Source organism: Camelina sativa, chromosome 8, assembly GCF_030686135.1.
Source record: "Camelina sativa cultivar CO46 ecotype springtype chromosome 8, ASM3068613v1".
Classification (NCBI taxonomy): domain Eukaryota; kingdom Viridiplantae; phylum Streptophyta; class Magnoliopsida; order Brassicales; family Brassicaceae; genus Camelina; species Camelina sativa.
This window is the reverse complement of record NC_141887.1, coordinates 3,384,973-3,407,819: the sequence shown is the minus strand read 5'-3', so window position 1 is coordinate 3,407,819 and position 22,847 is coordinate 3,384,973. Positions and strand designations below refer to the sequence as shown.

Sequence of the window (22,847 nt, the reverse complement as noted above, 5' to 3'; positions counted from 1 at the left end):
TTCACAAAATCTGGTTATCGAATCTGTGACAATTTCTCGTTTCTTTAGATCAGATTTTGCAGATCGGGTTTTGGTTTTTACTCATCAGGTACTATCAATATATTTTCGCTTATGGGAATCTGATTGTAGATTCAGCAATAATTAGGCATGGAATCAGAATTGACACTTCATGAAGGTGGGTGCCATTGTGGAAAAATCAAATGGAGAGTCAAGAGCGTCGACGAGTGTAGTGGCTTGGAGCTGCAACTGCACAGATTGTTCTATGAGAGGCAATGTTCATTTCATTGTTCCTTCAAGCAACTTTGAGCTTCTTGATGATTCCAGTGACTTCATTACTACTTACACTTTTGGGACTCACACGGCCAAGCATACTTTCTGCAAGGTCTGTGGGATCACTTCGTTTTACATCACCAGGTCTAACCCCGATGGGGTAGCTGTCACGGTAAAGTGTGTCAAGTCGGGGACACTGGATCACGTTGAGGTTAAAAGCTATGATGGTCAGAACTGGGAAATGTCCCACAAAAAGACCGGTATTGCCTCGTTTTCCAAAGAGTGATATGATAAGAGATCAACTCAAGATTGTAATGGCCAAGAAGAAAAGAATCTAAAGCAGTCATCAAAATCTCACCCTTTAGAATCACAGGGAGAAACAATTTGGAAAACTAGAAAAGCTTTTTTTGCCTAAACCCTTCTGAGAATAATGGTCAGGGTATTGAGTTTCGACTTGTTCAAATCTACATATGTAGACACCTGTGTTCATGATAAGTTTATATGATTTCATTTCTTGCTACCTGTATCGTTTCCAGCTAGTTTTTTTCTCTGTTGATGCTCCGCGACTTTGTAATCAATGACCTCTCTGAAACGCTCTGCATCCAATAAGCAGTCTGCGCTTCCATAAACAGCAGCTTGAACGCTCGCCATCAATTTCGCGATTTCTCTACCCGAAAACCCTTTTGTTTTGGCGGCAGCTTCCTTCAGGAGATCCTCGGTAATGCCTTTTATCTCAATCTTCTGCTGCTCTTTTTTGAAAAGGCTTTGGAGCAAACCCGGTTTTTTTAGATTAACCTTAGATATGTACTTGTCTAGGTAGAGGTTTAGAAGCTTGTAGCGCTCTTCTTCTCCAGGCAAGGGAAACTCAAGAGTCTCATCGATACGGTCAGACACTGCAGAGTCTAGATCACCAGGTCTGTTTGTGGCAAGCGCTAGGACTATATCTTTGGACTGGTCACCCGTGCGGAAGAGAAGTGCATTTAGTGCACTCCTTTGGGCTTCGCTCATGTATGTTTTGTTCCGCCTATAAATTTTGCAATCAAATAAACACATTAATAACTACAGCCCATGCTTTAAAGATGAATTATCATCAGCATCAGATTTGGGACTTACTCGCACAGAAATGCATCGGCTTCATCGATGAAGAGCAACAAGCCTCTCTTAGATTTTTTGGACCAGTCAAACAGTTGGTGTATCTTTGTAACAGCCTGAGCTCCTAGTGGAGCAACATCTCCACCCGTCATCAACGCATAATCTAGACCCTGAAAGATACCAAATCAAGGAAGAGTAATTATCTAAGTAACAAGCCTAAGATTCTGCAATTTTAATGCCCATGAGTAACCTAAAACTAAGATCTCAATTTGAAGAATGCATCTATTCTCAATGCTGATAAAACAATTATAAGCATTAGAAACTGAGAGAACACATACAGATTTACGAGCCAGTTCTCGCGCAGCCATTGTCTTCCCTGTTCCTGGTGGACCGTAGAAAAGCATATTTCGGAAAGGTGCTTGGTGGGCTTTTGTGTTGGCAGTTGCATTAGCTAGCTGTTCGATTCTCTTCTGAAGAGATTGATGCAGAATAACATCACCAAACCCCTCTCCACTTTTGGATGTAGACTCCTTAGCACCACCCCGCAACGTGGAAAAGGCACGAATAACCGAACCAGACCAAGGGTACTTTCCTCTCGATGATTCTCTAATTAGAGAAGGTTGTCCTAATATTCTATCAACGTAGCTCCAGATAACCTTGGCACCTTCTCTGCAACAAGCAGTCTATATGATGACTAAGTTCTCAACCATTATCGACAAGAAGAAATCATGGCTGGCATTTTTTGTACCATTTTTAGTATATTTACCTCGTTGTGTAGATCCCAGCTGCAAGAGCGGTGAGACCTCCAACAGCAACAACCAGCTTATTTTGATCCGTTAGAATGGTACGCAAGCCCCCTAGGAAGTGGAAAAAGAGTCAACCATTTATTGAAAAAGGTAATCATAAAAGTTTTTGCTTAGGACATCCAAAGACAGCCCAAAAGAATGAAAAAAAAAAAAAAAACACCTATAGATGGAGAAGGTCACACGTCCATTTGACTCACATTTTACCTATTAGACTCTAATATTTGATGTAGTGAGTAGTTAATTAATCAGTCAAAACGCTAAGGTAAAACTGCCAAAGAGAAGTTTCCATAAAAAAATAATAAAAACGATAGAGAGATAATATTTGTCACTGATGTCAGACCTCCAATATGATCGAAGGTAGTATTTATGGCAGAAACCCATTTCTCTCTTTCTGCATTTGCACGATCAACAAGCATTCTCCTGTTTACATCTTCAGAAAGCTTCGATTCACGGGCTCTCCCTTCAGCTTCTGCCATTGCTTTGACCCTGATTGTCTCACGTTCAATCTCAGCTTTCTCCCTCTCTGTTTGTCGTCTCTGTGCTTGAATCTCCTCCTCAGTAGCTCGTCGAGCTACTTCCCGCCTAATTGCTGATTCTTCTTGCATTTTCACAAGTTCTTGATTTCTTGTTCTCTGGGCCTCATTCTCAGCCTGTAACAAGACACACGTCATAAGTTGTTAGAAATAATAGGAGTTCTAATTGTTAAATAATAAATAAAAAGTATATGTAAAATCGCATGCCTGCATCCTTTTTCTTGCTAGCTCATCTTCATAGCGAGCCATCTGTGATTTTGTTTGTGCTTGGTGCTGAGCAAGTTTCTTCTGTTCCTCGTATATCACCCTTTGCCTCTCCTGCGAAATGGAAAATGTCAGGAACATAACTTTGCTACCAAGAACCTTTAAAGTAAAATATTGAGTGCTGCAGCAAACAGTAACAGCAATTGATTTGGTTACAACGCAGCAGCTGCAAAGTTAATTTTGGTAGGTAACCAGAGAGTTATATATACACTCTAATAGTAACTTGAACATATATTCGTCTAGAGAAAGCCTAAGTAGGTACAACCTAATCAAACCATGTAGTCAAAATATACTGACAATTAACTTAAATATAGTAAGTTGAACTCACAGCTTCAGCTTGGGATTGCAAAGCTTTAAACTCTTGCGCCTTAGCAGTAAACTCAGCTTGCCTCGTCTCTTCTTGTGTCTTGATACTTTCAAATACCTACCGTAAACCAAAAATTCATCAAATGATAAGGCCAAAGCATAACTGACAAACACATAAGACAACACTTTCTAACATCCATCCCAGAATTCTAGTACAGAAAACTCTTTAGCTCAAACCTATCTTCCATAAGCTTCATCATACAAATTACAAACTACCTCAGCCATAAAACACAACTCTTATCTACTTGAGAATCTTTCGTTAGATCTAAGTATATCCCTCTACAAATTACAGCATTGGGTTATTTCTTAAGGACCTTTTTAGCATGAGCTGAGTTGTTAATCCCCTTCAAGGCCTTAGCTCCACGCTCCAACGCTTCAGGATCAAACCCAGCCGAGCTCGTTCTCGGATTATTGTTTCGAACCCGTGGAGGAGCATCAGATTCTTCGCCGGCAACAGACGGTTCTTTCCCAGATTCCGAAGCCGGCTGCGGAGTAGTAGAACCTTGCTGCTGAGGAATCGAAGGAGACGGAGAAGTTGATGAGAAGCCAGAGAAGGTGAAAGGTCCATCAGCAGCGGCGAATTTAGACGGCGCGAGAGAAGCGGAGGCAGCTAGGGCTGAGATTACACCCATCACACATTTCTGAGCCATTTTGTTTGTTCCCGAAAGCGAATCTACAAGGGGATTGAGAAATAATAAAGACTAGGGTTCTTTCTTCCCGGAGTAAAAGAGGATTTAAGAGGAAGAGATTGGCTTGATGAACAAGAAATTCGAAGCCATAGAAATGGAGGCAGAGTAGATTTTTTGCCCAGGGTTTGGGGTTTAGGGTTTTTTTAGGACTCTGCCCAAAGGAAAACAAATTTCATAAGATTTTAGATCTCGGGTCGGTTTTACCCAAATAATCTGGATATTTGACCCGAAAACCCGAATCGTTTCTCGAAAGATGTACGTTGTGGCCTCTTTACAAACATCAATTATAAATTTGTTTGTTTTTTTATATATCTTTAATGCTAAAAAATTATATTTTTCCAATATATTTTATACGATTTTTAGAAAATATTTATTTTGAATTTATATTCTTAATCAATAAAAATAATAGTAAGTTAATTTAATAAAATTTATTTGTATATGTAAAACTTGTTAGCCTACCTTTAAATTGAATTTAAGAAAAAAAATCTGAATTAGTATACATGCAGTTGATTTTTTTTTTAATAGATATTATAATGGAAATGTTAAATTTAGTAACTCATACTTGAATTACTCTAGTATGGAAAAAGAAGTGACTTTGGTAGATGCAGGGTCATCATTTCCGGATGTTGGTTTGGCTTCACAGTTCACTGACTCCGATGCTATGCAATCTGCTTCAACCGAAGTGACCCATGGTGAAACTCTTGTACCGGCAAATGCGATAGGTCCGATAATGGCTCCGCAAGACTCGATAGCAGCAGGGAAAATTTCAGAAGAGAGCACTGATCAGTTGATGGAAGAGGCCGAGACAGAGGTTGAGGACAAAACGGTTGGTGATCCAGAGCAGCAGGCTGATGGATACATGGATAATTCGGTGGAAGAGCCTACTTTGGATCCCGCCATGGTCATTGCGAATATTGGGGGAGAGGCAGCAGATTCAGGGAATGGTCCCATGGATATGAAAATCGACACAAGTACAGCTCTTGTTGTGGCTCTACAAGTGGAGAAGGCCAACAAGGTGAAGCCTCCTTTGGCTCTCAAAGGCGCTGCTTCCAGGAAGTTGAGTGTGTACTTGCGTACAACACCAAGGAAACGCCCTGTCCCTAAAGAAGCTGGGGAAGGAGCAAACCCGAGGAACCAAGAACAGGAGAAGGGCCCAACTGGTGGAGCAAAGCCACCCAAATCAACCATGGATAAATGAAGATTTTAAGTTGGAGATGTCAAGGACTCGGGAATAAAGCAACTATTGGGTATCTTAGGGATTTGTGGGGGAAGCATAGACCTGACTTTTTATTTTTATCTGAAACTAGGCAACCTTTATCTGTCTTAGAGCCTTTTGTTGGTCATTTTGTTTTTTCAGATTTAAAAACGGTTGATCCTATCGGATGTAGTGGCGGTTTGGCCTTATTTTATAATAATATTTATGATGTTTCTATTTTATTTGAGTCAAATCGCTTGATTGATCTGAAACTTACTTATAAAGGTCATGTTATTTATTTTACCTTTATTTATGGTGACCCGGTTCCAACGAACCGAGATATTGTGTGGGAATGGTTAACACGGATTGGCTTATCTCGAGATTCCCCTTGGTTTCTTATAGGTGATTTTAATGAGTTAAAAGGAAACCACGAAAAGCGAGACGGAAAGCTCCGTCATGCATCTTCTTTTGTGAGTTTTAACACAATGATTCGACATTGTGGATTACTAGAGTTTCCTGCGGTTGGAGATAGCTTGTCTTGGCATGGTTGGCGGGATAAGAAGCCAATTCGTTGTCGTCTTGACAGAGCTCTAGCCAATGAGAAGCTCCATGACTTATTTAGGGATGCGTTTACAGAGTATTTACGATGATAGCCTCGGACCATAAACCGGTTTTAGCTTCTCTAAAGGATAAAGTCCGGCGAGGGAGGAGCGTTTTTTGGTTTGACCGACGATGGATTGAGAAAGAGGGCTTCTTTGGAGTCATATCAGAGGGTTGGGCCTCTGGGGAGACAGGGGTAACTGGGAATTTAATGGACAAAATAATAAAGTGTCGCCAAGCAATTTCCCGATGGCCGAAAGCGCAGGCCCCGTTTGGCTGGGAAACGATTGAGGACTTAAAATCTCACTTAGCAACTGCCCAGGCGGATTACTCTGTTTCTGTGGAGGTTATTTCGGAATTTAATTGGAAGCTGCGTGAAGCCTATCGGGATGAAGAGATCTACTAGTATCAGAAATACAAGTTACTTTCATGCCCAGACTAAATTAAGAAGAGCTAAAAATCGTATTGTCGGGCTGCATGATGAGTCCGGGCGTTGGACCACGGAGGAGACTCAGGTGCAGGATATTGCAGTTTCTTATTTTCAAGAGGTTTTCACATCCACAGATCCCTTAGATATTGAGGAATCGTTGGGAGAAATAAGCACGTCTATCACGGGTGAGATTAATGAGACACTGACTCAACCAGTCACAGAACAAGAAATCAAAGAGGCTCTGTTTATGATGCATCCTAATAAAGATCTTGGACCGGACGGTATGACGGCCCATTTTTATCAGCGTGCTTGGGACACGGTTAAGGCTGATCTAAAGCTTTCAGTAGATTCCTTCTTTCAGGATGATAGCTTTGACAGACGCCTAAATAGGACAAATATTTGTCTTATTCCAAAAGTGGATAAACCAACCCGGATGTCTGAATGGCGCCCAATTAGTTTATGTAATGTTGGGTACAAGATTATTTCGAAGATCTTATGCCAACGACTACGTAAGTTTTTGCCAGCATTGATTTCTGAAACACAATCGGCATTTGTAGAAGGACGTTTGATCTCGGATAATATTTTGATTGCTCAGGAGATGTTTCACGGACTCCGCACCAAACCTTCATGCAAGGGTAAGTTCATGGCAATCAAAACAGATATGAGCAAGGCTTATGATCGGGTAGAATGGTCTTTTGTTGAACATTTGATGCGGAAATTTGGCTCTTGTGACAAATGGATTTCTTGGATCATGTGGTGCATGACATCAGTTGAATATAGTGTCCTATTAAATGGTCAATCACAAGGATCCATAATTCCATCTAGAGGGCTCCGTCAGGGAGACCCCTTGTCACCTTATCTTTTTATCCTTTGTACTGAGGTTCTTATTGCAAATCTACGAAAAGCGGAAATGTCTAAACTTACTACGGGTATTAAGGTCTCCATTGCTTGTCCGACGATCTCTCATTTATTGTTTGCAGATGACAGTCTGTTTTTCTGTCGATTTACGAAGGAGCAGTGTGAAGTTATTTTGGGGATTCTGAGACAATATGAACGGATTTCTGGACAGCGGATAAACTTTCAGAAATCTTCGGTTCAATTTGGACATACAATAGATGCGGATGTACATGAGGATTTAAAAGGCATTTTGGGTATTACCACTTTGGGTGGTATGAGCTCATACTTGGGAATCCCGGAAAGTCTTGGTGGGTCGAAAACCAAAATATTTTCCTTTATCCAGGATCGGTTGGAAAAACGAGCTGGTGGGTGGCCGACTAGGTTACTGTCTCGGGGAGGGAAAGAGGTCATGATCAAATCGGTTACGACCGCTGTTCCTACCTTTGTTATGTCTTGTTTTTGAATCCCGAAAATTGTTACACGAAAACTTACTAGTGCAATCTCCAACTTTTGGTGGAGTTCTTCAAGGGAAACACGGGGTTTACATTGGATCGCTTGGGACAGGTTGTGTGTTAATAAAAGGGAGGGAGGCTTGGGCTTTAGGTGTCTGGATGATTTTAATACCGCATTGCTGACTAAGAAACTTTGGCGGTTGATTTATGTCCGAGATTCTTTATTTGCAAAGGTTTTCAAAGGACGATATTATAGGCATTCTAATCCATTGGATCCAATTAAATCTTATTCTCCATCTTATGGATGGCGAAGTATGATTTCTGCTCGCTCTCTGGTGAACAAAGGACTCATTAAACGGGTCGGATCTGGGGCTTCCATTTCAGTATGGTCTAACCCCTGGATTCCTGCTTAATCCCCGAGACCAGCATTGCGTTCAGGATCGCCAATCGATCCAACGCTTAGAGTTGAAACTTTCATTGACAGGACTTCACAATCCTGGAGCTTGGCGTTGCTTTCGGCTTTTTTCGAGCCGGAGGATGTAGCCCTTATATGTGCTTTACCCCTTGGCAATCTTACTACTCCGGATAGCTTGGGTTGGCATTTGACAAAAACCGGTGTTTATACTGTTAAATCAGGATATCAAGATTTGCGCCAGAAACTGGAGAGTGATTCCCCTGTTTCCGGCCCTACTATTATTCCTCTACAGGCATTTGCCTGGCAGATTCGGTGTCCACCGAAGCTCAGACACTTTTTGTGGTAAGCTATTACGGTTGTATGGCGACAACAGCTAATCGACGACGTCGTGGACTAAGTTGTGACATGGAATGTGCGATTTGTGGAGGGGTGGAGGAGACAGTCAACCATGCTCTCTTCTTATGTCCTCCAGCTCGGCAGGTTTGGGGTTTGTCCCACTTCGCGACATCTTCGGGTTGCTTTCCCTCGAATTCTGCCTATGATAATATGGACTCATTATTTTGGAGGTTTCAGGACATTCCTTCGGTAGAAGTGTTTCCGTGGATTTTATGGTATATCTGGAAGGCTCGCAATGATAAATTATTTAGCAATTTGGACTCCAATCCGGTAGCAATCTTACGGATAGCGGAAGAGGAATCAAAGCTTTGGTCCTCAGCTCAGGAAGAACCCCTAGGATCTTTCCCTCAAAGTGACTCTCGACCCCTATCCAGGTTTATGGCTCAGACTTGTGACGCGGTTCACGGTTATGGGTCTAGTCATCGATGCTTTGTAGATGGATCTTGGAAGGTGACTGACCAGTTTATGGGTAAAGGATGGTATTGCATTTCTCCTGAGGGAGAATCTCCCGCTATGGGTGCATCTAATTCCCGCTGTAGCTTATCACCTCTCCATGCAGAAGTGGAAGCTCTAATCTGAGCAATGAGATATATGATTGGTGCGGATAATGAGAAAGTAGTTTTTCTCACAGACTGTTCTGATTTGGTGAAGATGGTTTCTTCGCCTTTCGAGTGGTCTGCTTTCAAGACATATCTAGACACGATTGAAGAAGATAAGGATGAATTCCTTTCATTCTCTGTTGTTCAGATTCCCAGATCACAAAATAGTAGAGCGGACAAGCTGGCGCATATAGCTAGAGTGAAGTCGCTTCCAATTACCTATATGAACAATTTTCCGTCTAATTGGCTCGTTTGAGCTAATTTTTATACTCTGCTGGGAAAAAAAAAACTTGAATTGAATGTTACAATATAAAGTTAGCTTTTTTTTTTTTGACGTTTCTTTTACATGTATAGACTATAACAAGAGAATACTATTATTACACAGGTGTTATCCGCGCCATGTGCATTGTTGAAGTTCACATGCCGATCAGACCTATTAATATCACGGGAATAAAAATCACGAGTAAAGTCAACATTGACCCCTCAGGAGTGCTAGGAGAATCTGATTTTGGTATGGGAGTCGTACTGCTGGCTGGAGGAGGAGCGGTAAGGGTATAAGCTGGAGGAGTACTATTTTGATCATTATTGTGGTCACTATTGTTGTGACTGCTAGGACAAGAAATGAAGGGTGAAGTATGATTATTTTGAGGAGAATCATCATAGATAGTACTTGAAGATTGTAGTATACCGTCGATTCCATGACATTTGATAGACCCTAAGCTACAAATGTTGCGGCTTATAATCTTGACATTGTTGAGGAAGTAGTTTGATCGTCCACCATTGGAGATCTTGAGGGCGTAATGTGGTAAAGAGGAAGGAACCATGGAGCCATTGGGGATGAGATTGAGGTGCTCGAAAAGAAGAGGAGAAGGGATCGAGTGGCGAAGCAAGAACTCGGAAACCGAATCTTGTTGAATAATGTTTGACTTGGAAAGGGTTTTATCCTTTGGCATCAAGAATGTGACATTGGCTAATAATCGAGGGTTTACGGATTGTAACATGTTAATGAGCATGACAAAAGAGAAGTAGTCTGCTTTCTCCATTTCTTCGATGGCGATAGAAAGCTCATGGTTGTCCCGCTCATGAGGACTCTTTTGGGCTCTTGTTGATGATGTTACGATGATGACTAACAATATGCAGAAGGTTATCACATGACTTTGAATAGCTCTCATTTTTTTTGAAAAGAATCTTTCTTGTTTCTTTTGAGGGTATTTTTGGAGATTAGATTAGTGGTCGGGACACTTAGATATAACCTCTCATAGTTATGTGAAGAATTTTGGTAGGTGATAGATAAAGTTTAGCTATGGACATGCGTGTGTTGTTTTCCACCAAATTGAGTGGTCATCAGGTCATGGTATCCGCATGGTGAGCGAGTTTAATTTGTAGATAGTTTGTTCAGCTATTAATATGTGATATATACTGTGAATAATACTATAAATTACTAGAACATAACTTTGTTATCCAATTTCCTAATTCTAATCAATAATCACTAACAAGTAACAATTTTATAATTTTTGGTTAGTATTGGTGATGTTTTTTTTCTTTCTGGTGAGATCTATCAAACGACATGCTTCCAATCTCAGATACATAGAAGATTCTTGTTCAAAAAGTATTCACGTTCACGTACGCTAAATATTGTAGATAAGGATTCACATTCCCACATGGTTGTCACGTGGAGTCATGGAGGTTGAAGACCACGTCTAAAAGTTGTTCTAACTATTAAATTTGTCAATAATGTAATTCCCTTAATCTCTTATCATGTTTCATAGCTTGCGTCGCGTGTACGACTTTTTCGGTATGTGAATTATTTTCTTGTTCTTTCTGGATCCTAAAATTAAAATAGAAGATTGAGGTGAATCATAAATCCAAAGGAGGTATTCTTTTCATGTTATCATGTACTTTACATTTTTGGTTTTTGTAAAGTTTGGTTTCTTGTTTTATTATGGATTTTGGCTTTAGTAGTAACAGACTGTTTAGTTCCGCCACAAATCAAAGATTAATTACTTGCTGCAAATAACAAGAAGTAAAAAAAAGTTGTCTCGTTACATAAAAAGATGAACAAATGTAATGTGCAAAACATCCATGTCATATATAAATGTTACAACAAGAGAACCAAAAACAAAAATAAAGACAACGAGAGAAACTAAGTTCCTTCCCTGGTACGAATTATATTTAGCCGATCTCTGTCCTAAACATGACCCATATCATCATCAGACAGAACGAAAGAAAACAAAAAAAAAAATCTAATAAAGGAATGTGTGATTTAATAATACAACAAAAAAAAGAGAAGTTTAATTTTCTTGTTTGTGATTCTTGAGAAGAACTCTCAACCTATCATGGAAAACTGAAGTTTCCTCCGATTTCAGTATTACCAGCCGGAGGATTAATGGCGACCCAAAGAAGAGAAATGGTAATGGCCACAAGACCAGACCACACATACACAATCGTTGGTGTTCTTCCTCTACGTCCCATAAGACCTTTAGCAAATGGATAAAGATGTGCCAAAACCCAAAAACTGAAGAATACTCCTCCAATCAGTTTACTCCACTGAGGAACCACACTGTAAATCGTCCTGCTGAATCCAACCGCAATGGCAATCAAATTCACCATAATGATCGTAATGGGAGGGAGCATAAGCGAAGTATATTTCACCATGTACAAATCAGCAAACTCGTCGTCAACATCATCTCCTCCTGATTTACTAGTGAGTGTGAAGTTGATTTCAACTCCAGCTACAACTTTAAGCAAACCTTGAAGCACAGCTGCGATATGAGCGCTTGTTCCTCCAATGAGCCAAAACTGTTCGTTTCTCCACCATTCCTCGAGTGAGATTCCAGACCATTTGATCTCTAGGAGCGCGAGTAAGCAGAGAGTGATGGAGATGGTGAGAAGGTAGACTAGGAAAGTGACGTTGAGCGTCTGCACAATGAACTGACCAGAGAAGAGGGAGAGCGCAGGGAGGAAACAGTAGACGATGAGGAAGATCGATGTGAACGGGTAGATACCAACGTTTAAATAAGCTATCCTCTGGAGTATTTTCATCTTCGAGCTAGCGAGAAGAGCGTTGTTACGGGAGAAAAAGATCTCAACCGAGCCAGTAGCCCAACGTAGAACCTGGTGAAGCCTATCCGTCAAGTTAATAGGAGCTGTGCCACGGAAAGCATCACGTTTCGTCACACAGTAAACCGACTTCCAGCCACGGTTATGCATTCTATAACCTGTGACAACATCTTCAGTGACTGACCCGTAAATCCATCCGATACGTGATCCCCACTCAGTTTTATCCTCGTACCAGCAAGAGATAACAGCAATGGCTTCTGCTACGGTAGTTGCATCAAGAAGCTCTCTCGGAATAGTGAGTGCACCGGGCGGGCGCCCGTTTTTAACTGATGGATGGTCCGCGAGGGGCCGGCCTTGGAACTCAGCTACTGGGATTGAATCAATGAGGAACGTTGAGTTACCGAACTTCTTCGGGACTAGAGCAAGATTCATTTCTTCGTCATCGTAATCATTCATACGCAAAGCTATGTTCTCTTCAGAAATATTCTTCTTCTTCTTGCCACGAGGAAAACAACAACTCCAGCAACTTGGGGAATGGTCCTTGGCTCGAGGCGGATTGAAACCGTAAAGTGCAATCCTTCGGAAAAGACAACCGGTTCCAACGTAAACTGGACCCATAAGCCCATCAAGAGCTCTCATGTTGACGTCAAAGAAGACAGTGTTGTGATTAGCATATCGATCAGACGGATCAATACCTTCAAACCGCTGTGGAAACTGAACGTAGCAAAGCCTATCCCCGCCTCTATCCATCATGAAGCACATGCCTTCTCTCAGTGCCTCAGAGTTGTATATGTAATGATCACAATCAAGATTGAGTATGAATGGTCCATTTGACATAACCGCAGAAGCTCTGACTAGGGCGTTCATGGCTCCAGCTTTCTTGTTATGATCATAACCCGGTCGCTTCTCACGAGAAACATAGACTAGGAGTGGGAGTCGAATATCCACATCGGTTAGATCAAGAAACCCTTCGGATACTCCATGTAGTGGTTCATCACTCGGTGGCTTCAACATCACCTGCATTGATCAATAATATGTGAAAACAAAATGAGATATTGAAGAAAGTAATAACATCTTGAATCTATGGTTATTTCCATGGATCTTGAAAACTTCAAAGAAAGTAGAAAAAGGCTTAATACCTGAATGATACCAGCGTGGTCGCTTTTGGCATGATCACTGGCAGAAGTCAACCAAGTCCCAGGCCAGTGAGTACCATCAGCCATCCATGTAGCTTTTGGAATCTTTACTGGCTCTAAAGGCTCATCGTCCCTGTTCTGTCTCTGCATCTTCATGGCTTTAATTTCTTCTCTAGCATGATAAGCATCAGAACGTCGCCTGATAGATTCAGGCAAGCTGTTAATCCTGACTTTGAACTCATCGAACTCACGCTTAACCCGTCTCCGATCCTTCACAAAATCAGACTTTACTTTGTTCTTGTAAGGATCTCTCTTTAAGCTAAAGTAAGAGTCAGGATTCCTCGGCTCGATGGTATGTTTACGACAAAAAGGAACCCAAATGTTTGCAAAGCTCGCAGCTTCAGCCATGGCTTCAAACGTAAGAAGCGCACCTCCATCATCAGATACATAGCAAGAAAGCTTCTCAACAGGATATTCCGCAGCTAGAATTGATAAAATGGTATTAGCAGTGACCAGAGGAGGTTCTTTATCAGGATCTGCAGTAGAGACAAACACATCGAATCCAGGAAGGTCTGACTTCCCGGTCGGGTTGCTGGCTGTGGGCGTTTCAAACTTTTCCTTCAGGACTTCAAGATCAGTGGCACGGTTAATCGGGCATAGCTTGGGAAGCTGATCAAGAAGCCAAGAAAAGGCGAACCAAAGCTCACAAACCACAGACATTCCCCATAACCATACAGCGTCTTGGTTTTGATGTTGAATCCTCCAAGTCAAGAACAATGCAAGAACAACTACACGGATCAATATCAAAAGCCTACAAAAAAAGAAAAAGGAGAAAACATCTTCTTTTAACATCTTATAGAATTGGAATTAGTAAAGTTAAACAATAATAAAACAAATACACTTGTCTTTTATTACCTGTATGGACTAATAACAGCAGCACGAATCTTCAGCTTCCTAGTAAGTGGTCTCCACGGTTTGCTCATCAAATTATGAGACTCCATACCCTCACCATCTCCATCTCCATCTCCATCTTTACCGCTCCCGAAATTCCCATCCTTTGTCCAAAAAGCATTCCCATAACCATAAGTTCCACTAGTCTCAAACAACCACCTGTTGTGATCAAAATCTCCAGTTTGACTCCTCATCAAAGCTGATTTATTAGTTGACTTCATCAACGACAATCTTCTCTCCATCTTCGACCCACCACCCGGAGGCAGCATAGGCCTTTGCTGACCGTTCTCATCAGTCTGATCAGCCAAATCCGTTTTCTTGTACGGTTCTTTACACCCGGGGCAAATCTTATCGCCTGTATTGACCGCATCTAGGTAGCAGTCCCTACAGATTTTAAAGTCACATTCACAAGGGAGAAGATCTTGACCTCTCTCATCGCTCATAACCTTAGCATCACATCCAGGGATGGCGCAAGAGGAACCTTTAGCGCCAGCCATTTGAGGATGGCTAGTCTCTGTCTCAATCACTTTGTCCATAAGGTGAGCCCTCGTAGCGCTGTTAAACCCGCCGGTGAACATCGAGTTAGAGACATATTGCTCTTCGACTTTCTGAGAAATGGAAGGGTCCATTGGCTGGTTATCTGGAGTTGGAGGGATGAGAACTGTATAGTTCATGAAATCTTGATTACCCAACTCGCTGTCAAGATCGTCCCTGGAGTAACTAACATAGCGACCAGAGGAAGTTCTACGAGCAAATGTGACTGAAGAAGGAGCAGGTGGCCTTCCTGGCTCCTGAATATCAGAGTTGTTTGAAAGATTTGATCGGCTTTTACTGAAATGGTTATCAGATGCCATTGTTGTTGATCTACCTCAGGTAGATCCCTGAAGAAAAGAAGTAAACAACCAGATGCAATAAAGTCAGCAAAAGAGGAAACACAAAGACATCTTAATTGCAATCAAAACACATCAACAAAGAGAAAACAGATCAATCCATGGATCTCTACTAAAGTCTTCAATCAACAACAAGCTCATCATTAAAAAAAGAAAGGTGACAATCATTGCTTTTGTAGAAAATTTTAAAATCCGAAAACTCAAACTAGAACAAACAAAAAGGCATCATCACCTTTAAAAGCTATCAAGAAGACGACTACACTAAGACAAAGTTTCAAACTTTCAAATCCGAGAATATCTCGAAAACATCAACACACATCTTTCTCTCAGCAAATTCAAAAACAAAAGAGAAAGAGAGAGAGAGAAAGATGAGGACAAGCTATTGACATTCAGACAACAACAAAAAAGACGATCCCACCACGAACTTAATAAGAAAAAGAACATTAATTTAAAAACACACGATTTGCTGACAAGAATACCTTAGGAGCTCGCCCGTGACAGAGGAATAGAGAGAGAGAGAGAGAGAGAGAGAGAGAGGAAGAAACTCAGATCTTTGGGTTTGATAAAAGAAGATCACTTTCGTTTTAACAAATCTGTATGAAGTATTCAACGCGGTCGTGTCGTGCCACCCAACTGGATATTATGAGGCATATGATAAATTGAGAAGCGATAGTGAAAGGGAGAGAGAGAGAGATAAGAAGAAGAAGAAGAAGAAGAAGAGGAGGAGAAAAAGACTTAGTCGTGTGAGCAAATACTTAAGCACTCCCTGCTTAACTAATACACGTTATGATAGCAACGATTAGCCCCAAAAACCCAATTTTTATATTCAAAGATCTTAGCTTCTGTATATTTCTATATATAAAAAAAACAAAGAAACAAAAAAAAAGTAAGTAAATAAAATTGCCAAAATTTTGTAGAATAGAGAGAAGAGAAATCAAGACAGAAGATCTTATTACTGAAGTAGAAGAAAAAAAAACTAAGACGCGGCGAGACAGCGAAGACGAAGGTGGAACGCCGCCGGGAAACAAATGGACGGAGCTGACCCTTTATTTTATTTTATTTATTTACAATTTGAAGCGTTTTACGGAGAGAGGTAATAAAATAAAATAAAAAGGTAAGAACGGCTCTATTAACTCTGGTCGGATTATTTTTTTCTACCTTTTTATCTTTTTTTTACGCGTTTTACATTTTCATTATTTCCATTTTTGTTTTTCTTTCTTTCTATACTGAATAAATGATTCCATAAATTATTTACTTGCTAAAAATCACTCTAATTCCCTTAGATCACGATTTTATTCGCTCACCTACTACATTAATGTTTAGAGCAAAGTAAAGAAAATAAATCCAAGTTTAAAAATAATAAATTCACGATTATTCGACGCTTCTCTTGGAAGCACAAAGTCATAGACGTGGCCTTACACCTTTATACGCAGAGTTACAAGCTTTGATCTGGGCTATGAGTCAGTGTTGGCGGCAGAGTTGATTGTCAAGTCTATAAGATGAATTGTACAGAGTTAGTTGCGATGATGCAGATGTCTGATGATTAGCCCGTTTTTTCGAATCTGCTGGAGAATCTCTCTTTGCTCAAAATATCTTTCCCTTTCTTCACCCTGACTAGGATATCACGAGAGTCCAACGTAAAGGCAGACTATCTTGTCCGTTCTTCAAAATCCTTAATTTCTGAAATTTTGGTTGTAAACTCTTATCCTGAGTGAAACGGTGAAAACAAGATTACAAACCCACCAAAAATGGCTAACATAGCTATGCTGTCCAAGTAGCCTATACTAAGTCATTTGAGTTAACATGACTTATACAAAAGAATAAGCTCGTAGAGCCTCTAACACTATCTTTCTAGATGCAAGTCAAAGAGGAAACAACCCTCTTATTCTCAAGGTCTAAACTATTTCTTGTTTCTAAAAGATTGATGTTTAGAATATTTTACACATTTTAAAAAAACAATGATTACTGAGTATCAAAGAAATAATATTTAATTTTAAATCAATAACAATTCAAAATTTTAAATATTTTCAATGATTATTTATTGAAGTTTATAAAACATCAATTTTTGTGGGACAAAAAAATATTCTAAAACATCAAAGATAAGAGAGAAAAAACAAAAAAGAATGTCGTTGGGGGACGTGATTTTGGGGACTCAAATCAAACGTGTAAGCACACACAGAAAGAGACGATGACGGGTGCTTTGGACAATTTCGAAAAGGAAAAGGAAATATGTACGCGGTCTCTGGAGTATTTCAAGCCTTTTTATTTTATTTTCTACAAATGTAATGTTTTTATGCGCACTGTATTTGGTTGGGTTTAATGAGATAACGTGTGTACGTTGCATCGGTCAAAAGTGTCAATATTCCAAAATTTAAGGTCTTAACTACTACTACTAACCACGGATACTTTTCTCACTATCGTAAATAAACAATAACACAAAACATACATGCCAAAACACATCTAATACTAAATATCTGGCATTTATAAAGCATACTAAATTTATTTTCAAAAATTATGTGATGAATGAATGTCCATGTTCTACATAGATAGAAGTATAGAACCAACAACTCACACCCTCTCAGACCCTCCGGATAACTTCAGACGTATCGAAATTATAAACATCTGTTCGAAGTGCCTTCTATATAGTGTCTTGGCCCAAGGACTTGTCTCTCAATCCTGCCCTCTCAAGTTATCATAGTTCCATTCATTCTTTAACCACAAGTTGCGAATTTAAAAGTATGAGCATAAATTACATAAAATATGTTAAGCAAGATGGTGAAATTTTTTTTGGATAAACACTCAACAGTATATTTATCTGGGTCAGAGTGATAGGTTTTAAGACAAGAGAGGACTGAAAGAATTGGAAGCTGTTGAGTTGGGTCTCCAGCAATCACATCTGCAAATACTCCTAGATCCTTCCACGACCCGCTGTGACCTCCTCGTGTGAAGCTTGATATTCACCAGCTTTCCGGCCATCTGCCATTGACAACAAGAACATCAAGATTTTCTGAATCTTAGATTTATACATTGCAGTAAGTTCTACACCATCAAATGAGTGTAATCAAAGGCAAATACTAAACCACGGCGGATCAACGAAGAGACCTTGAATTAGTCATTGACAACAACAAAGTGAAGTTTTTTTAATCTAATACTCTCGTTTTGCACAATATCAATACTGATTTAGTTACACCATGCTGCCAGATACTATAATTGCTTTCTATTTTTTCCCATATCGCCATATCGGTAGTATTATTTAAGTCTGGTAGGCACATACCATTCTCCATGTCAAGTCCTCTGGACCTAATGGCTGAGCAGGGCTCGAATATAGGAAATGCCGCGAGTACTGGAAAAGTTTATAGGAACCATATTACTTAAAATACATAAAGATCCACTGCACAAGTGACGCATATGAACTATGAAAATAGGTAATAATATCATTTTTTGCAAAATCAAAGTTTTTGAAGAGAAGGAAAAGTAAGTACATACTTGAGCAAGGTTATTATGCAATTCCTTGATTTGGAAGGGCTTAAGGCTTCTCAGATGATTTACAAGCCACCCTGGCTGTATTGCGTCACTGGAAGAAACAAGCACAGCAGCCTGAGATGAAAAACAAAAGAAAGAGAGCAAAAAGTCATACAAACTCTGCTTCATGTATATAGAATAATTTAGACAAACAAGGGTTAAAACTTAGAGCACCAGTGTCATAGGTTTTCTGACATACCTTCTTGTAATTAAGTATTCCTTCAAAAGGAAATTCTAACTCGTCACTGACTATAACAGGTATACAGCCACTGACAATGGCATCAAACAACCTCGCCGAAGACGGTGTGTCACCAGCAGGACACAAACAGAATAAAGATCTGACAGAAGGTAGACAAAATTAGATAAACAAGTTGAAAGCAAAGAAAGTATTGCACCGCAACCAAACGGGCCATGAAGCAACTCAGAATATACCTACGCATGCCACCTTGAGCTGCCAATTTTCCTCCCTCTCCAGCAGTCCCCTCAGAAATAATAACATCCTTGATACCACTTAGTTCTGCACCGAGTTTGGCACGTATTTTACCTCCCTAAAACAAAATTTCAGCAACCCATTGGTGAGAAACAGAATAGAGAAGGCAAAGAATGACTAAGAGCTTTCCCAGTATAGTGAGGCATTCCAATTATTCTTCATATAACAATAGAAGTATTCCAACTATTATGGGAATTCTAAATGTCACCAACAAAGAAAAAGGAAAGAGCATTTGATTGTAACTTATAAAGTAATAGAATTAGAAGTGGTATGATTCTCACAGCATTCCTCTTCAACCGCCCTCGGAAAAAAAGTAGTGTGGTCCTCATTGGTGCATTATTTGACAAGCACTTGGCATCACAAAGATCAACATTGGGAACATAAGGAAGAATTAGGTCTTTCTCCAGTGAAACTTGCCCAGGCTTATACCTACGACGTCAAGTTCAAACAGAATCAACAACGTATAGCTAAAGCAGACTACATGACTCATCAACAGTTACAGAAGGAAATCTAGAGTCACCAATTCCCAGTGGAGTCCATATCAGGTAAAAGCCAGATTGCTTTTTTCACAAATTTGCGGACGGACTTGAAAGACCAGGGATGGTGAATGGGAAATATGTGATCTCTTCCCTCGGACCTCTTCCAAGCAGGCTGATCTGTGACCCACTTCAAAGCTTCCTGTAGTTGGAAAAAAAAATTAAGAAGATGTTACCAATAACATACTTTTTTCCAACTAACCTGTATCAACTAAAAGCAAATAAAAAGCCAGTTTCAAGAATTCACATGCAACAGACTATCATGATGCCCTAAATCCCAGAGTAGGACAATTTGGTATCACCTTTTGCAATTGATGTGCTACAGTTTACAAACAGCATCTAACAGGATATCAATTCAAACAATCTTAGGCATTTGCTTCGCTAAAAACAGGTAAAAATATCAGTAAATCAGTATATTCAAGTGTTAAACCAGCTTGATACTTTTCAAAAAAAAAAAGCACATGTAGATGTAAACTACATATCTAAAATTGAAGACTTAATCTAATGCTAGATAATATATATAATCAAATCTCCACTCACACCCTATAGAGTGCTTTGCATTGCTGCTTCTCCAACAAGAAGAAGCTGATCGTAGTGAAAAACGGAACATAGAAGAAGTCAGCGTCTTGCTGCTTATGAACCCTCACGACACTTTTCAAACGTCTTTCGGATTCAGGAGAGATCAGATCAGCCCAAAGCCAATAGTCAATAGAATGCTGCAATACAGAAAAATTTAGCTAAGTTATTCAATAGATACAGTTAAGCTTCTTCTAACAATCTAACAACCAACCAAGTGATTCCAATTAAGCTTTCTTATAGTACCTGTTCTATAAGGCGGTGAACAGGGCTGCCATTAGAGGTAGCATTCGAAGTCTCTTTGTAAGTATTGTGAAACAACCAGAGAAGATCGAAAGTAAACTTCTTCGGCATCTCGTAAACGTAAACCTTAATCGGAAATCCAACAGGATCTTCGCTTAACCAACGATTCTCTCTCTCAAACACCATCTCGTCGAGCTTCCTCGCGTCGTCATCATCACTCTCGCCACGAACCGTGTCGTCTCTAACCGGTGAAGAGAGCTTCGGCGCTTTATGGATCAAGAAATGCTCGAGAGAGGCAACGAAGGAGGTCTCTGGCCGGTCCGACGAGTTTACATAGGATACGGAGGGTTGGGGAGCGGAGGAAGAGAAGATGGTGTAGAGAATAACGAGAAGAGAGAAGGCGACGAGGGGAATGATGAGGAATAGGGTTTTGGATCTGGGTCTGGAGGAAGTAGTACGATGATGATTTTGCTGTTTTCCAGACATCGTGAGAGAGATCTGATTCTTCTTCTTCTTCGATCCGAATTCGATTACAAATTTTTGTTACTCATTTGGTTTTTTTTTTTTTTTTTTTTCTTTTTCTTTTTGTTGACTTTTGCGATAGATAGTGAAGTGTGGAAACTGGAAAGTGGCAATGCCAATGCGCGTCACCTAATCGCGATTGCGTCTGCGATTGTAAACGCTAAATTGCATAATTGTCAAATTTCTCAACTCCGGCGCAATCCTTTTTACATCTTATAGAGTTCATTCTAAAAAAATTTCTTCCAGAAACTCACCTATCACCTAAAGGATTATTATCTGTAAAACATAACTTGAATCAAAGTAATATATTATAAAATGTTCAATTTTTCTTTTATTTTTTATCAGAATTTCCAATAATAATTTTCTGTTTTATTTCTTCACTTTAGTAGAAATAATTCACATAATATGATTACTAATTTATTTTATAATTTCATTCTAATTATAATAAACTAAAGTATATTTCAGTATAGAGTTTTATTCTAAAACTTTCTTCTAGAACTCACCTAAAAAGTTAACATCTGTAAAAAAATACAACTTGAATCAAAGTAATATATTATAAGATGTTCAATTTTTCTTCTACTTTTAATCATAATTTCCAATAATAATTTTCTGTTTTATTTCTTCACTTTAATAGAAATAATTCACATAATATGATTATTGTAATTTCATTCTAATTATAATAAACTAAAATATATTTTAAAATATAAATATTTATAGAGAAATAGCTGAATACATATTTCATTTTAAGAGAGAACAAAATGTATATTTAAAATTCCAATTTGATTAGCTTGAAGTTCCTGTCATATATTTATATTTATAGTAATTTTCATTTTTTATATTCAAACCAAAAATTCAGTTCTTTATCCACAATAAATTTATTTTTATGAATTTTTCACATATTTTGTTAACTTACATATTCTATCAAATATTTTGTAACTCTCATATTTATAATAATTCCATATTTTAAGGCACTAAATTTTAATTAATTGCAATTATTTATTTGTGTTTATGTTATTTTTTTTTCACCTCCATAGTATTTATAGCATTCTAATGAATGATTAATGACAATTAAAAATAAAATAAATAATAAAAGATATTTATATTTAATTTTGCATTTTTGTAATTCTTATATACTTTATGTAAGAGTTCAACATGTGTGTACTGTGTAGCATATGCTATTATGTTTATAAGAAGTTCAACATGTATGTATGATATATATATATATATAAGATATGATATATATAATAAATATATATATGTGATATTTTTGTTTTAAAATATGATGAAATATTTAACTTTTCTATCATCTAAATTGTTATTAATTTTTTTTGGGATACTAGTACTACATATATATTTTTTTCTATATTATAAACATCAAGATAATAGTTTTATTTTCAATTCTACTTGTCATCCTTAAGTATGTCGGATATTTACAATTTTTCTTTTATTTTTATTCATTTTAAGAAAAATAATTCACATGAAATTATTATGTAACTATTTTTCAATTTCTATTTACTTATTCATATTATTCTAATCATATATCATTTGTCAGTATATAGTTAATTAACATATATATAATATGTTTACAATAATTATTAAAACCAAATTATTGTGAATTGTAAATATATATAAATTAGGTTTTGGTCTCACTTATACTGGTATAATTGAATCATTTTCCATATGATTTTTATATATGACTTTATCAATCATTCAGAAAAGCGTCTTTAGTTTTCAATTAATCATCTCGAATAATATTTATTTTCATAATGAATCTAAATAATATAATAAATAATAGGTAAGTTTTCTTCCATTTTTGGATAGTGGAAAAACTATTGAAGGAACTAAGAAAGCTATAAAACCATAATTGAGGAAATTTTTTTATAATTTTTGTACAAGTTTTGGTAGATACTTATTTAA

The 22,847-nt window shown here is 38.5% G+C and overlaps 5 protein-coding genes and 1 pseudogene across 10 annotated transcripts; 2 read left to right on the top strand and 4 right to left on the bottom strand.

The window, feature by feature from the left end:
* The first annotated feature begins 2 nt into the window (after nucleotides 1-2).
* LOC104705988 (uncharacterized) lies at nucleotides 3-1,378 on the top strand (annotated as a pseudogene). The gene is made up of 2 exons (XR_015564105.1): nucleotides 3-988; nucleotides 1,087-1,378. The product of XR_015564105.1 is annotated as an uncharacterized LOC104705988 (transcript).
* Nucleotides 586-4,194, bottom strand: LOC104705989 (uncharacterized). Of its 2 annotated transcripts, none has more exons than XR_015564104.1 (8): nucleotides 3,646-4,187; nucleotides 3,294-3,389; nucleotides 2,909-3,019; nucleotides 2,509-2,818; nucleotides 2,129-2,219; nucleotides 1,701-2,045; nucleotides 1,384-1,532; nucleotides 586-1,294 (listed from the first exon to the last, which is right to left on the bottom strand). XR_015564104.1 is itself a non-coding variant. In XM_010422101.3 (8 exons), exons 1-8 carry the CDS (start codon nucleotides 3,979-3,981, stop codon nucleotides 778-780), a joined length of 1,941 nt encoding a protein of 646 aa, XP_010420403.1. In that variant the 5' UTR covers nucleotides 3,982-4,194; the 3' UTR covers nucleotides 586-777. The 2 variants fall into 2 exon arrangements, 1 of the variants encoding a protein (XP_010420403.1); XM_010422101.3 differs by having other exon boundaries at nucleotides 1,701-2,031; nucleotides 3,646-4,194.
* A 3,704-nt stretch (nucleotides 4,195-7,898) lies between these two features.
* On the top strand, nucleotides 7,899-8,984 carry LOC147939628 (uncharacterized). Its single transcript, XM_087463076.1, has 4 exons — nucleotides 7,899-7,929; nucleotides 8,033-8,260; nucleotides 8,302-8,489; nucleotides 8,583-8,984. The coding sequence occupies exons 1-4, from the start codon at nucleotides 7,899-7,901 to the stop codon at nucleotides 8,982-8,984; spliced, it is 849 nt and encodes a 282-aa protein (XP_087319202.1).
* A 322-nt stretch (nucleotides 8,985-9,306) lies between these two features.
* Nucleotides 9,307-10,251, bottom strand: LOC104705986 (uncharacterized). Its single transcript, XM_087463288.1, has one exon. It carries the CDS (start codon nucleotides 10,174-10,176, stop codon nucleotides 9,421-9,423), a length of 756 nt encoding a protein of 251 aa, XP_087319414.1. The 5' UTR covers nucleotides 10,177-10,251; the 3' UTR covers nucleotides 9,307-9,420.
* An 821-nt stretch (nucleotides 10,252-11,072) lies between these two features.
* Nucleotides 11,073-16,178, bottom strand: LOC104705985 (cellulose synthase-like protein D2). 3 transcript variants are annotated; one of them, XM_087461866.1, is made up of 5 exons: nucleotides 15,998-16,178; nucleotides 15,521-15,893; nucleotides 14,116-15,032; nucleotides 13,204-14,011; nucleotides 11,073-13,081 (listed from the first exon to the last, which is right to left on the bottom strand). In XM_087461866.1, exons 3-5 carry the CDS (start codon nucleotides 15,003-15,005, stop codon nucleotides 11,339-11,341), a joined length of 3,441 nt encoding a protein of 1,146 aa, XP_087317992.1. In that variant the 5' UTR covers nucleotides 15,006-15,032; nucleotides 15,521-15,893; nucleotides 15,998-16,178; the 3' UTR covers nucleotides 11,073-11,338. The 3 variants fall into 3 exon arrangements, with proteins under 3 accessions (XP_087317992.1, XP_010420398.2, XP_019083846.2); XM_010422096.3 differs by having other exon boundaries at nucleotides 15,521-16,178; XM_019228301.2 differs by lacking the exons at nucleotides 15,521-15,893; nucleotides 15,998-16,178 and adding an exon at nucleotides 15,274-15,512.
* Nucleotides 16,179-17,718: 1,540 nt separating this feature from the next.
* On the bottom strand, nucleotides 17,719-21,092 carry LOC104705984 (putative arabinosyltransferase ARAD1). Of its 2 annotated transcripts, none has more exons than XR_015564306.1 (9): nucleotides 20,412-20,998; nucleotides 20,132-20,305; nucleotides 19,574-19,731; nucleotides 19,335-19,482; nucleotides 18,996-19,111; nucleotides 18,763-18,901; nucleotides 18,528-18,638; nucleotides 18,316-18,432; nucleotides 17,719-18,017 (listed from the first exon to the last, which is right to left on the bottom strand). XR_015564306.1 is itself a non-coding variant. In XM_010422095.2 (9 exons), the coding sequence occupies exons 1-9, from the start codon at nucleotides 20,892-20,894 to the stop codon at nucleotides 17,877-17,879; spliced, it is 1,539 nt and encodes a 512-aa protein (XP_010420397.1). In that variant the 5' UTR covers nucleotides 20,895-21,092; the 3' UTR covers nucleotides 17,719-17,876. The 2 variants fall into 2 exon arrangements, 1 of the variants encoding a protein (XP_010420397.1); XM_010422095.2 differs by having other exon boundaries at nucleotides 18,316-18,384; nucleotides 20,412-21,092.
* Nucleotides 21,093-22,847: the final 1,755 nt, after the last annotated feature.

Coding starts and splice junctions, on each gene's coding strand:
- LOC104705985 (XM_010422096.3), bottom strand. CDS start 15,005: ATGGCATCTGATAACCATTTCAGTAAAAGCCGATCAAATCTTTCAAAC. Junction 14,012..14,115: donor GCTGTTATTAGTCCATACAG/GTAATAAAAGAC, acceptor CTTTTTTTGTAG/GCTTTTGATATTGATCCGTG. Junction 13,082..13,203: donor ACCACGCTGGTATCATTCAG/GTATTAAGCCTT, acceptor TGATCAATGCAG/GTGATGTTGAAGCCACCGAG.
- LOC147939628 (XM_087463076.1), top strand. CDS start 7,899: ATGGCGAAGTATGATTTCTGCTCGCTCTCTG. Junction 8,261..8,301: donor TTTGCGCCAGAAACTGGAGA/GTGATTCCCCTG, acceptor ATTCCTCTACAG/GCATTTGCCTGGCAGATTCG. Junction 8,490..8,582: donor TATGTCCTCCAGCTCGGCAG/GTTTGGGGTTTG, acceptor TGGAGGTTTCAG/GACATTCCTTCGGTAGAAGT.
- LOC104705986 (XM_087463288.1), bottom strand. CDS start 10,176: ATGAGAGCTATTCAAAGTCATGTGATAACCTTCTGCATATTGTTAGTC.
- LOC104705984 (XM_010422095.2), bottom strand. CDS start 20,894: ATGTCTGGAAAACAGCAAAATCATCATCGTACTACTTCCTCCAGACCC. Junction 20,306..20,411: donor TTCACCGCCTTATAGAACAG/GTACTATAAGAA, acceptor TCTGTATTGCAG/CATTCTATTGACTATTGGCT. Junction 19,483..19,573: donor ATGGACTCCACTGGGAATTG/GTGACTCTAGAT, acceptor TTGACGTCGTAG/GTATAAGCCTGGGCAAGTTT.
- LOC104705989 (XM_010422101.3), bottom strand. CDS start 3,981: ATGGCTCAGAAATGTGTGATGGGTGTAATCTCAGCCCTAGCTGCCTCC. Junction 3,390..3,645: donor ACTCAGCTCATGCTAAAAAG/GTCCTTAAGAAA, acceptor GGTTTACGGTAG/GTATTTGAAAGTATCAAGAC. Junction 1,533..1,700: donor GAGAACTGGCTCGTAAATCT/GTATGTGTTCTC, acceptor GGTATCTTTCAG/GGTCTAGATTATGCGTTGAT.